The sequence below is a fragment of the Charadrius vociferus genome, unplaced genomic scaffold (genome assembly GCF_000708025.1).
Source record: "Charadrius vociferus isolate BGI_N301 unplaced genomic scaffold, ASM70802v2 scaffold147, whole genome shotgun sequence".
Taxonomy (NCBI): Eukaryota; Metazoa; Chordata; class Aves; order Charadriiformes; family Charadriidae; genus Charadrius; species Charadrius vociferus.
The window spans coordinates 8278252-8292608 of NW_009649570.1; the positions used below are offsets into that span (position 1 = coordinate 8278252).

Sequence of the window (14357 nt, forward strand, 5' to 3'; positions counted from 1 at the left end):
TAGACTTGCAAAGTTGCAAGATAAGAATTTTCCAATCTGTATCAGTGCAAAATTGCAATCTTTCAGAGGTTTTCAGTAAAAATAAGGAAGGCTACTGAAAGTGCAGAGAGAGTGAGCACTCTCCTAGGATAGTCAGTGGTCTAGGCACGTTCCTGCCTTTGATGTGGGATCAGGCAGCAGCAATCTGTGTGTCACGCTTCCCAGCTGAGTACCACAGGTATCAGGGAAGTGGCTCGTCTCCTTCCTGTCTCTGGCACTGAACAGAAAATCTAACTTTGACCCAAGGACAGTGTTGTCAAAAATGGTTTAATTGCTGCATGCATGCATGCGCACGCACACAGAGTTTTTTAATCAAATGAGCATTCTCTGTATGAACTTTCTGGCTAATTCTAATTACGTGAAGGTGACTAATAGGATCAACTCACCCACCACTGGAAAGTGGCAGTCATGCAGTCGTGCATGCCCAAGTGAACAAATTAGGGCAGGAACTAAAGACAACTCTGCATGACTTTTAAATGCCTTGGTTTGAGAATTTGCTGGGGTACTCTGTTTAAACATGTTACAATTACAAAAATGCTATGGTATCTCTAGTGATCACATATCATCAGATCATCAGTTTCATGTTGAAAGAACTGAAAACAGCATTTCAGCAAAACCTGGAAATATTTTCTAGTAACTTGACAGAAACTGGCAACACTTAATTTTTCAGATAATTTATAGGTTTTATTTCAGAACAGAGTCAAGACAATGAATTTCAGAATAGGTTTTTTCAAGAGTTTTTATTATTATAAAGTGTGGGTTTAGGTAGTATGGGAAGCATTCAGGAATGCTCAATATAGAGCTATGCATATTTCATATGTATATTTCTATGTTATTATATTTCATTGTATATGTTTAATAGAGTTAAATCCTAATTCCACTTTGCCACAGTACATGCTTCACATAGAAGTTATCTCCAGCTTCCGCTCAATTCTGTTGCAGGGACAGCTTTCTGCAACACTTAAAGGTTTCACTAAACTTTACCCTATTGTTACTACTGTATGAAAAGTAAGATTTTGTGATTTACTAATGAGCTTAAAACCATATGAATGAACTTTTAGTATGAATCTGAGTAATTACCTACAAGTGTCAATGCTTTTAATCCGCATACTGGCTTCCAGGACAATTAAATTCATACAGTAAAGAAAGGATTAAGTTATAAGGAAGTTGTAAAGATCCAGTTGGGTCCAATTGGCAGTATCAAAAGCTCTGTTTATCTTAATAATGAGTTGAACTTGGAATCACATAATAGTAACTACCTATAGCATAAAAAGAATTATAATCAGAAAAAAAAAAAGGTTGACTAGTTATTGAAAAAGAATTGTACCTTCATTACCCGCTCAAATGTCATAATTACAACAAAATGAATCTGGTTTTATTGTAAGGTGAGAAAGGAAGATTAACACAATTGTTTCTGCTACATTTGACCTTATCTGGATTTAGTGATGTTGAAGTTTCATTACCTTTTTACTTTACAGATTTGACACTCACATACATAACTTCTGTTCTTTTGCAAAGACGAGACTTATGAGAATAACGTTTTATTTTCACTGTCCAATCTGAAAAGAATCTGAAATTTGGACAAACTAGGAAGTTGAGAAAAAAATAATTTTATGTTTGGCAAACAGGTTTTTTGGTTATAAATTTGATACAGTTAAAGTGAATTTTAAAGTGAAACACTGTTTCAAAGAAGTCAAAGTATTTTGTTTTGAAATACCAACATGTTTCCTTTTATTCCAGAATTTTTACATACACAAAATTTTGCCAAAACGGATATAGACAACATGTTTAATGTGAGCAGTGTATTAGCATAAGAGGATATTCAATTTAAATACTTCATGTATCTAGAGCAGACCTAGGTGCTGAGTGTTTCCTGTTCTGCATGTTGGAAAGTAACACCAAAAGCATCCATGTTGCCACAGCTAAACTGACTTTTTGGGGGAGATCATTTAAAAAGGTGCTGCATTTAGAGATGACATTCATGCTATTTGTGCAGACAGACTGACATCCTCTCACTTCCTCCAGACTCTTCCTTTTGCAGCCTGACTTTCATTCAGGTGCTGGGCAGGTTGTTACCCTCCTGTGTATGTCATCCACCTACTGAGTAAGACATAGTCTGCATCCCCTCTTAACTATTTCACATATTCATTGGATGAGACACTAGCAATGTGGCCCTGTGGAGGATCCAACATTGAAAAACAAAAGAGGAGAAAGGAAACACATGCCCACACTTAGTATTGTGACTGCCCTACTTCCAGGAACTATAAAATAGGTGCTTAAGGTGTATTTCCAACTGAGGCACCTGAAACCTGAGAGTGAAGTGACTTTGTCCACTCCCATGTAAGAACTACAACTTCCATGTGGTCAGTGGTAGTAGAGCAATTGATGAATTTAATAAAAGTTTCTGGAAGCCTGGTCTTTCTTCATCGTAAAATATGAAGTAAAAACATGAGAAACAATAATGGAAGTTAATCTGAAAATTACAGTATAAATGATGACGTTAATATGAAGAATTTTTACACCGGATATGTGTCTGTGGGGGAGTAACAAGGGTTTGGAACCTATTGGTAAAATTATTATAACGGCATTATATTATTGCAGAGAGAGGAAGAGAGAAAAGAGCTTAAAAGATGTACCATCTTGATGAGAGAGCACTATAAAAGGAGACTAGACAAACAGTCATAAAATAAACTATATAATGAATTAGTTTGGCATTATAAGAGAAAGGAAAATATTATTAATTTGTGAAGCAGACAGTCATCTTTGCTACAGAATTAAAAGTGAGAGAGCTCTTATAAATTCTACCCACACGATGTAACACCTCACCAAAGCTCAACTATGAAACCAACTTATTCTGCTGATTACTGCTGTTCTAGCCATCTTTCCTGCATGTAAAACATTAAGTCAGCCAATTATGAAGCTATCAAATGTTTCCAGAGTGTCACTTACCAGAAGGGTTTGATAACTTACAGAGAAATGAACTGTTTTGCTTTCTGATCTTGATTAAGTACTGCTAACATACCACGTCTTGTGACAGTTTCAAATGTGGATTACTTTTGGTTCTTGTTTACCCCCCAACTATTTCTACAATTTTTGTCCAGCTCATTGCATCTAAATTTTTAATCTGTGTGATGCAAATCACTTAGAGCGGGTTTTATGTTTCCATAGTACCGCCTAACACTGTTTCTAGCGCAGGTGAAGGGAAAGCCTATTTTTAATCACCTATTTGTTGTATTTGTTTGCGTTCAAATGAAGTAAAAAGATGACAATAGCAGGAACTAGAAACTGTGTCTAGCAGGTAAGAAGGCTGACTCTGAAAACATAGAAGAAGAAAAGAAGTCTTATCAGAGCTTCTACAGAACTTGAAACACCTCAGCTTTCCCCACAGAGCAGCACATGAAGAGAAGTCTCTGCAGTGCAGCTGAAGGCCGACAGAGACCAACTTTCAATGAGAATTTTCACAGGGAGAAAGGAGGTTGAGATATTTCTTATAGTTTGTGATGGTGCAAGTGCCCAGCACTAAGTACTGTGGAAGTTAGTACATACCAATCCAATCCCCTCACACTCTGGAGGAAGACTTTGTAGTTTGCACAAAAGTAAGTTCAAGGAAGTAAGAAAATTAAGTTTGCACAAAAGCAAGGAAGCTGCAAATCAAGCAGAAGCTCTAAAATCAAGACTAAAGTGTAGTAAGTCAACAATAACCCATTTCACGTAGAGCAAGATTCATTTACTGCCTGCATCTACTCTAGGCGTCTTTGGGGTCTGGCTACTCAGTTTCTAGTTTGAAAGAAACATGGAGTATTTGCTCAGTGTAGATATTTTTATTTATGTAAAACCAGCAATCCTCTATTTTTTATGTAAATCACGGTCTCAGCCCAATTATTAATGTTCATTTCCCATAGAAAAAACACATCCCAGGAACTGACCCTGTCTGGGAAGAACAAAGCATCCTGCTACTTGTTCCAGCTTTCAACACAAGCTGCTACATCACAGGGCAGAGCATGAACGTCAATAAATCCCACCCACGACACAGCATAGTCCAACCAGATGTTACCCAGTGTTTCAAGCTCTTCCAGTTGTCTCACGTATCCTGTTTCAGGAGGTGATCTTCTTAAAGTCCCACCTACTGGAATCATGTGGTTGTGTGAGAAATTTCATTTTTCTTAAAAACAAGGTCTTCCTTTTTGTTGAAAAAAAACCCAACTAGTCCAGAAGCAGCCCAATAACAAAAGAAACACATCTCAAAATGGATTTTTTTAGTCAAAGTCATAGCTGTCAGTTTGCCTGGTGTATGGTTTCTCAGGATTGTGACATGATGTTCCTGCACTCTGGGCAACTGCAGCTGCACAGTTACTGGCAATGATACAAAGGGTGACTCTAATGGCTGCCCTATGTGTAAAGAGTTTGTAATGAAAACAGAGAGCCATCAATACATTATGTTTTTCATTTTGAACAGTCAATATTTCATTAATTACTGAACTGTCTGTCTTATAGCTAATAAGTAAGATTGACTTTCTTATTATCAGTTCTACTGCTGAATGAATAAGTACTACATAGCATGGTTGCAAGAAAAATTCATGCCTGTAAATATTGTGCTATAACAGAATTCATGCAGATGACTGCATATTTTTATTTTTGATTTGTAATATACTTATATTGAAAAATGCCTCTGTCTTACCGCTTCTGCTGCAGGAAGCTTGCCTGTTGCTGCTCCTGTGAACAAAAGTAACTTGAGAAGTTTGGGACCTCATTTGTATCATGTGGATGTTTGAACAGAATAGAAGTGTTCTGTAGAAACATCCCACCCCAGAGCAGCAAATGAAGCAGATCAAATGGAACATTTTAAAGTACTACTTTTTCAAAACAACAGCCAGAAGAGAATGAAGAAAAACTGTCAGTGAAGAAACTGAGAACTTTTTGTTCAACTGTAACTTCATAACCACTAAAAAACATTCATTAAGATATAAAACCATGACTGTGGTTAAGACAGCTGACTGGAAATAGAAAGAAATCTCCATTTTAAAGGTTAAAAAAGGAAAGAATAGTGACATTTTGAGTAGTTAATAATCTCCTACTTCATGTAAGCATTTGCCTGTCACGTCATCAGGAATTATTAATGATTCCAAATGAAGTTTTGTCCCTTACCTGAACTTTTCCTTGCTCTGTCCCTCTAGTAAACAACAAAAATTTTTACACTGACTTCAGGGACAATTTTTACAACCCCCATGTCGTGGTTTCAGTTGGGATAGAGTTAACTTTTTTGCTAGCAGCTGGTGTAGTGCTGTGTTTTGGATTTGGGATGAGAAATACATTTGATAGCGCACTGGTGGTTTTAGTTGTTGCTAAGCCCTAAAGGCCTTTTCTGCTCCTCACACCACTCCGCCAGCTAGCAGGCTGGGAGGGCACAAGAAGCTGGGAAGGGACACAGCTGGGACAGCTGACCCCAACTGACCAAAGGAATATTCCATACCATGTGATGTCATGCTTAGTATATAAAGCTGGGGGAAGAAGAAGGAAGGGGGCACATTCAGAGTGATGGTGTTTGTCTTCCCAAGTAGCCATTACGTGTGATGGAGCCCCACTTTCCTGGAGATGGCTGAACACCTGCCTGCCAATGGGAAGCAGTGAATTAATTTCTTGTTCTGCTTTGCTTGCATGCGCAGCTTTTGCTGTCCCTATTAAGCTGTCTTAATCTCAACCCACGATTTTTCTCACTGTTACGCTTCCGATTCTCTCCCCTATCCGAACTGGGGGAGTGAGCGAGCGGCTGCGTGGTCTGAGCTCCCAGCTGGGGCTAACCCACAACACCCCCTTCCTATAATTACTATGATCTTTTATAAGTAACTGTTGTTTGCTCAAACATACCACAGTTCCTCACCATTCCTCTTTGATATACTATATATGTATAAAATAAAGTACACTTAAATAAGGCTCTTCTTTTATCAGTCACAAAAAAGCATTCACATAAAAAGATAACAAAGTCATGTAAGTGTTGAATGTCTGTGTGTAGAAGTACAGGAATAATTATGCCCAAGTGATGCTCAGGAATCTGCAGGATCAGCAGAGTATGGTGCTATGTATTTGTAATTCTTTCCTCATTCTCCGCAGCTCAAAAAATTTCTGAATTTCACCTCTTCCCCATGCCTCCCTCCCAGCCAAAAGTCTGCATTCAAAATTTGTGTTACCCTCCCAGGGACTGTGGTGGCCCCACAGCCTAGCTGTGATAGAAGCTAGCTCTAAGTACCATTTATGTGTTCAAACAAGCATGCAGTTTACAAATGTCAAGAATAAATTGGTTTTAGTAATGCATAAATCCATCTGCTATACACTAGCCTTCTTTGGTTTGGATTTCATGATATAACTACTGTCGCCTACATCATCTGATTCCTATTTATGCCTCTTCTAGAGGCAGAGCTCTTTAGTCATGGTTCAGACTGTTCCCATCGCAGGGAAAACTGATGCATTTTCTGGTTTATTTTTCAGAGCTCACTCCCAAGCAATAGTTTTTGCCTAGCAAAAGGAAGAAGCCAGTCATATCTTGCCTTCCAATATTCTTTGCCTCCAAATCTCACCTCAGCCCCTTACACACATACTCATACTCCGGAGCTGCAAAGCTTGAAGTCAGTACTCAGACAGGAATTGTATCAAACCAGTTAGGAGTTACCTGGCCAATGCAAATGTTGGTTATTGAAAAACAAGAAATTAGGCCCAGGGGAATCTTGAACAAAGGTCAGGAGTTTAGGAAGGATAAATTTACGTAAACAAAAGTCTGCCCTTGCATAGCCTAATTTTTTTTTTTTTCCATTTGGTAAAGATCTGTGGAAAACAGCATGAATGGATTTTCCCTATAGATCTCAAGGCCTGACTGAACAGTGAGTTCAGATTCACTTATTCCTCCAAAGAGTGAGGAATCTGATTACTTCACAGGAAAATCTCTAATGCTAAAATGATGGACTACTCATTGCCTGCTCATAGAGTAGCTAGGTGGGAGACTTTTGTCACATGCTTTTCTGTATCAGCTAGATAATTGGAAATGGCGAGGAGAAAAATAATTCAGATAAAAAAGTGGATGAAAACAAAAGTAGAATATTGGGGGGTGGACGTGGTGTACGCACGTGCCATTGTCTTTGATGCAGACAAGTATACTTGTGAATGCCCACTCAGATGCAGCCAGAAACTTACTATCTCTGTTTCATAAACAGGCTGACATATCTCCTGTCTGGGTGAAGGGCACATCAAGAGAGACCCTTCCTGAATCTCACCAAGCAGCATGGTCTCATTATTTGGCTGTCCATGTAGGATACTCAGGTATGTTTTTAAACTCCCTGTTCTAATGAGCAGTGTTCTGAAACCAAATCCTTTTGCCTTTGCTTTTCACACTCTTCCCAGAAAGAGTCAGGATTTCCTCTTTATTGCATTTTCCGGGATGTACACTGACCTAGAGTTTGCACCTTTCCTGTTGGTACTGCTGTGATCTGACAGAAAACTTTATCTGCCTTGCATATATCAATTTTTTTGAGTGCTGACCATGGCAAGATGCTCTCCAAGTATCAGGGAAAAGCACAAAGCTCAAGGTTCTGGAGGGCAGCACAGGGCATCAGGGGAATGGAAATTCCCTGAGGTCTGGGCTCTGCGCTCTTCAGAGCTAGCTGCTATATTGGACCATATGGAGATAGGTATAAATATCATCTCTGCGGGCACTTAAGCGCCACTCATCTCTGTAGTGCCAGATATAAATTACGAGAGTATCATCGTCAATAAAATCTGAACTGAAATCTCACTTTGGTCTGCAATGCTACATCTGACTATTTAAGTGCACCTGTTACCCTGCCAGAAAATTCAAAAGGGGAACCTGGCTTAGAACAAAAATGATAATGTGTACTTATGTAACATTTAGCTCAGGGAAGCCTGCTACAGTGGTAAGGATAGGCAGAGAAAATTAACCAGAGCAGGTTGGAAACAGTAGCTACCGAGGATGAAGAGCTGTTTGGAACAGCCAGAGAACTTGGGCAAAGTAATTTCCAATAGGATAACTAATAAACATCATACAAGTGTAAAAGCAAACACAAAATACTGCTATTTTGATATATGAGATGATCGTTTCTGCTCTGCTTTCCCATAACCTTCATTATACATGTAATTTAGCAACCTGCAGCTTAATTTATGGCGGAATTCTTCACTGGTCATTACGGACTGAATGTCTCAAGGAAATGGTAGTGTACTAAGAGGGATTAGTCCAGGTGGATGCAGAAGGCCTAACCATCGACAACTTAGCTGCCAGAAATAAAGGTGAATTGGAATATACACAGGTTCTATGGTGACACAGATTCACAGCCAGCTGTGGCCAGAGGTCATGAGGCTGTTGATACAGGTCCAAAGCATCTCTTCACCCAGGAGGAATAAACTTAGAAAATAATTTGCTTGAGCTGCTTTTAGATTGCTTAAGAAAACTAAGTTCTTGGTCCCAGTGTATAGGAATTTTCAAGGAAAAGAAAAAAAAGAAACAGTTGATTCCTGATTAGGAATCAGACACGTGATTCGGGGGATATCTGAGCTACTACTTGCTGTGGTGGAAAGAAATTGCCCCTGATAATTATTCTTGCTTTGGCAGGGTAAATTTATTGGAAGACTTTACAGCTTGTACAAGTGGATGTGTGGGTCAAGTTTATTTTTACCAATTATGAAACACATTTCTCTGAGCAGGCTGCACTTGAACAGGCAGGACTTCATTCATTTTGCAGTGACAGCACATGTGTGATCTTCAACCATTTTTTATCCCCTAAACAACAAATTAGGGGAAAATTAGGAGAAAAATCCCATACCGATGTCGGAATACTAAAACACCTTCAGAAAAAGGATATGTCATCAGATGCTACTTTTACTTAATGCGCTACAATTGTAGGCCAACACTGAGAGAGCAGTTAGCACCTGCAAACATTGGCAACTGAGAATGTGAATGTTTATTTGTACAGTTGGAAGTGGTGCCAGATGAAGGGGCAAGAGGGGAAAAGCAAACTAAAAGAGCAATGAGATTTGGTGTTTTGGGCAAGAACATGACGTAGAGGGCTGTGGGGTTTGGGTTCACAGTTATGGAGCCAAGAAGGACGGATTCACAGCTGTGAAACAAAGACACATGCTGCCAAGTTTTTGGGTTGCAAGGTGAAATGTTGATAGCAAAGAGTCAAAGCAGTAGGTAGTAGCTGAGAATGCTGAAATTGTTCTAAGCTCCAGCAGCTTTGTGTGTCAGCTAGCATTTAGTGAGTGAGAGTGTCAAAGAGGTGCAAAGAAAACAGGATTTGAAACTAGGACTAGCTTTTTGTATAAACATGTACAGGACATGCTGTCAAAGTCGTTGCAGCTACCTTCTGCAAGTAAGTAACTTTGCTGGAAGTGAAAAGGTGATGGGTAGCGTCTCTGAACCACATCACAGCAGCTCTACTAGACAAATAGAAGACTTGGCAGATTTTAATGGTGGCCCCCTGAGGAGGAGAGCTGAGAAAGTAAGGTTTGGCATGAGCACACGGGCTCCCTCAGAAGGGCAAAACACAGGGTCAGAGGGGAAAGGTTCATCTCGTCATCGCTGCTTTCTAACATGTAGCCACTTCCTGTTTCTTCTGAGAACGGTGAATAAGAAATGAACTTGAATTTGGGCAAAGCTTCAAGGTTTTTATTGAATGGTACATAACTAATAAACAAGATTATACACTGTCGGTATTTTCATGGAAAATAGACTCAGTTCAACACAGCAACATACTTCTGCCTTTTGGATAGATGCTAATTTAGCATTTGTAAAACGCAAGGCCCCAGCAGAGCTGGAACATCCACCCAGCAACAGCCTGAGAGGGCTCCTGCTGGACAGCCTTTCTCTCCAACCGAGCTGTCAGCACTGCCTCAGATATCATCAATGTTAACTCCAACACGGCACTGCTTGGACACAATGCCAGTGAAAGGAGCCGAGATCAGGCTTTTAGAGCAGCAGTGTCATCAGTGCTACGTGCCTACGGTTATGCCTCTGTGGAAGCGCAGAGCACTAATGCCAGAAATGGGACCAATAAATAGCAATGCAAGGAAACAAGTCAACATTCCATTGTACATTAGTGTGCTCTTCTGCCTCTGCCCCCCCAGAACTCTAGGATTAGCCTTGCAATGACACACAAGCCTCTGTCATAATAGTGTTTGGATTTCAGTTGATCAGTAGGCATGGTGAAGTTTGACAGTAAGATGCTCGACTGCAACAGCAATAGCTTTTAATGCTATACATATGTATCTATATATATAGACTACATATTGGTACAATACAACTCAAAGAATCAATGGCCTAATGTAGCCATTTTTATGTGACAGGATTAACCTTGAAATATTAATGCATAAACTATTTATTCTCCTCCAAACCACAGAAGTTACAAAGCATATTGTCTCTCCTTCCCGTACACCTTTGTAATAAAACAATTGTTTTTATTTCCTTAACTTAAGTGAATTAGCAGACTCTCCAACCGAGCTAGGAAACAGTTTCTTTCCTTGTTTCAGTTAACAGTGATGTGGAATGGAATCACTTTTTTCTCTAGCTTTTCAGAAGGCATTTTCACATAGACCCCAGTAGTGAGACATCGTCTTCTCTTTATCTATAAAATACAGGAAGACAGTAAAATAAACAAGTGATCACAGCATAATCATTGACCAGCACATTTTAGAGAATACTGATGGATGTTCTGCCTTTACTGAGTAGAAGGTATTCTAGACACCTTTCTCTATCACCCCTCTATGCAGAAGATCCGTTGACACCATTTGAGGGAGAATCAGGAGTTACAGGCACCATTTAGCAAAAAACTGAGTCCTACCATTCATTTGGCCCTTTGAAGGTGCTCTTGCTACAGAATTCAGAGTTGGTTCAAAACTAGGAGTGCTCATACCAAACAGTTGCATTTAGCTTCTAGGGACAAGGGTGGATTGAAAAATATGGGACAGGGATACTGTTTGGTTTTAAGCTTTGGTATCAGGTTTATTTCTAACAGACTGTGAGTACTCCAGACCCTTATAGAAAGAGACAACCCAGGCTTACATTTCACATGCCTTTGTCTTTGTACAGACATTTCTAGCTGTGAAGTTAAAAATGCTCTAAGTTACAATTCCCCCCCACTATAAGGGGAAGCCTCTTTAAATTTGTTTTGCACAGAGGTGAATGGTGAGAAAAGAAAAAACCAAATCCTGGGATTTTGTATGAATCAATTGTGAAATCAGAATATATGTGAAGACTGATGCCTTTGATCCCAGAAGCATTCAGGACTCCAACCTGTTCTAAGCATCCAAAGCTAAGCCAAGGGTCAGTCCAGCTGAGGTAAGCTGACTGCTTTCTGGTACTCTGGCAACACAAATGAGCCATACACAAATCTAGATGGCAGCTCCAGAAAGTTCTCTTCTTTTGCATTATTGTAACAGCATTGCCCCAATAAAAAGGAGCATCCCAGTGCATTTGTTCCCAGTGTTCTTCCCTGTTCTCATTTCTTTCTCCTTGTCCTCATCACATAAAGGGGTGTTACTAGCAGGATGGGGCTGAGTTGATGGGGACTTACCGCTTTACCCACGAGAATGGCTGAGATGATGATACTGTAAAGAAAAAATCCTGAGGCAGTAGCTCCTAATACCCAGAGATAGACAGCAGTGTCTGGACAAGGTTCTGGATCTAAAACATATGATATCACACAAGTCATGTCACACATAAGCCTCATAAGAAAGCCCCTAGAGTCAATAAGTCAGCCTCCACACTGCTTTTCTCTAGCATGTGCTATCCCAGGATAATACTAGGACTGAGCTCTGAGTCCCTGCCCACTCAACCTGCAGTGAAAATAGGATTTATCTATAGAAGAACATACACCTTACTCTCTGCTGCTTCTGCACTTATATATCTAACTGCCTAGACATACATGTATGCCGTATGGTATTGCTTATGCTGTCAAACAACCATATATCGCTAAATACATTGCGTGGCTATGAAATAGGCCTGTTTTAGGTGTGTGCAGGGAGATCTGAAAGAAATAAGAGCTAATCATGATTCTCAGAGCTTGAATCAGTGTTTAGCCTTGCTTCTTACAAAGAGAATTTTGAAGACCTTTGAAACATAATAGCAACTCCCTTAACCTGGGAATATCACAGTACCGTACAGCTGCTTGGCTTACCAATGACATAGAGATGCGTCCCATTTCCCTTGTTCATAAAATAGGGTGGAGGGTACATCCGCTCCATCTTGCAGACGTAAAGACCTGTATCATTAGCTTGCAGGCCAGTGAGGGTGAGGGTCACATTGTTTCGGCTAGGGCTAACATGGCACTGAATGACCTCTTCCACACTGAACATTTTAAACTCCATTGTGTAGGTTGAAGCACAAATTTCAGTGAACCGATCACCCGTCTGTTTAAGCAGAGTCACTCGAATTTCCTTTGCATTCCCAATGTGCTTGTATTTACACACCAAGCTGGCGACTCCTTGCCTGTTGGCCAGCACCATTGCTGGCTGAGTCACTTCCATTACTGTAAGGAAGCAAAGAGCATGACGGTAAGTGAACTGTCAAGAAATGATCTGCAGTCATTTACTTGAAACCTCCACAATAGGAACCTGTACAACCTCCTATTATCTGTGGGTAATTCCTAGAAATGCTGCTAAATACTTCCCAAAAAAAGGACTCCAAGGCACTGCATTAATATACTTTAAAAAGCTCAAGAAGTGATTACTACAAATTATATTATAAATCTCAGCAATTACTTGTTGCTTAAATAGTAGATAATTTGGCTGACTTACTGGAGAAATCTGCATGCTTCAGTTTCCCTTAACACAAACTTTTTAGTATACATAAGAAAACAAAAGATAGATGGTAAAGATGAAATTTGAAATTTAAAAATAGGCATTTAAACAACAATTTCTGCCTGGTAGAAATAAGCATGTCCACATTTAGAAACAAACAGGTTGACATCCTGTATGGAACATGGAACAGAACCTCTTGTGTAACAGTAAAACTGAATGGAAAACCTGTTTGCATTTTTTTTTTCTGATCTTTTTGCTCCTCATTTTTAACCAGCTGTTCCCAAGCTACAGTACAGCAACAGCATATATCCCAAGCCACAGTACAGCAAGACACAGCAAAGCCTGATAAACATACTGCAAAACATCATTACAAATCTTAAAGGGAAACCAGTGTACCATGTACATCCCCACTAGTGCTTTTTACAACTTCTATACTCTATCCTGCTACACAATCAGAAGGCTTTAGTAAGCCTTTTTTGACTTTTTGACTTTTGCTTTAGTAAGCCGTGAAGACTCCTTATTATTTGTTCCATTTCATTTTATATCAGTCCATTTGAGGGCAGGGCTTATCTTATTCAGTTCTGCAGTGCAAGAATTTGGGATGAAGAGGAGTAGAATTTCTCCATCCATTCAAACCTCTATATCCATGTTATCAGCTGCCAACAACTTCAGTCATAGAGCCTGTTCTTTCAAAATCTTTCCTCCTTCTCGAGCTACTCTGAATCCTGCCCAGCCTCTCTACAGATGCTACTGCTCTGAAGTCTGTGTTGGGTTTTCCAGACACCTCGCAGTGCCCCAAGACCTTGTTCCCAGACTGTCCTATGGAGGGGTCCCATGTCATCTCCCTCTCCCTGTTGTACCCAGTCTATATCCTGCAAAGACATGAAACCGAGAAAATGTAGACACCCTCAGCTACCTTGCCTCCTTCATCTACCCACCTTCAGCAATGGCAGTGGCTGTGCAGAGAAAGCCCACGGTGACCAATATTGGGAGCATTCCTGTGCTGGGACAGATGCTGAAGGGGCTGAAGGTGGCTGATGCCTTCAGACTTTGAGACAAACTGGAACTCTCAGGACTGGAAAATAGGCGACACCTTTCAGGATACTGAATCTTCGAAATGTTTGAACCCACACAGAGTCCGTGTGTATATATATAGCTTTGATCCCAGATGCTGTGCCTGAAAGTAATATGAAGCTTTGTTTTGGTTTTACAAGAAAGGAAGTAGTGGGTTTGATTAGTACGTGCACAGTTAACCTCAAACAGCATGAACAAAAACAACTATTCAGCAGATGGAAAATATATATTCAATCTGAAACTGCCATCCATTCTGCTTTAAGAATTGGGGGAGGAAAAGTAGTCATCCAATAGAGCAGTTCAGGCCCTTTGGTGCTGCCAGCTTGCACAATCATAGCACTTAATATTTTAGCAATCATCAGGTATTTCCTACTAGGACAACACACAAAGAACTATACTTCTGCCTAATGGGGCACAGTGAATCAGTGTGAGCTAGATTTTTTATGGAG

The 14357-nt window shown here is 39.9% G+C and overlaps 1 protein-coding gene across 1 annotated transcript; it reads right to left on the reverse strand.

The window, feature by feature from the left end:
- Window positions 1-9684: 9684 nt before the first annotated feature.
- CTLA4 (cytotoxic T-lymphocyte-associated protein 4) lies at window positions 9685-13951 on the reverse strand. The gene is made up of 4 exons (XM_009890210.1): window positions 13773-13951; window positions 12213-12563; window positions 11610-11719; window positions 9685-10661 (listed from the first exon to the last, which is right to left on the reverse strand). The coding sequence occupies exons 1-4, from the start codon at window positions 13828-13830 to the stop codon at window positions 10563-10565; spliced, it is 618 nt and encodes a 205-aa protein (XP_009888512.1). The 5' UTR covers window positions 13831-13951; the 3' UTR covers window positions 9685-10562.
- Window positions 13952-14357: the final 406 nt, after the last annotated feature.

Excerpts from the sequence above, each read along its gene's own strand:
- CTLA4 (XM_009890210.1), bottom strand. The coding sequence starts at position 13,830 with ATGCTCCCAATATTGGTCACCGTGGGCTTTCTCTGCACAGCCACTGCC. Across the intron at positions 12,564-13,772 it reads AGCCACTGCCATTGCTGAAG|TAATGGAAGTGACTCAGCCA; the intron begins GTGGGTAGATGA and ends GCTTCCTTACAG. Across the intron at positions 10,662-11,609 it reads CCATTCTCGTGGGTAAAGCG|ATAAAGAGAAGACGATGTCT; the intron begins GTAAGTCCCCAT and ends TGTATTTTATAG.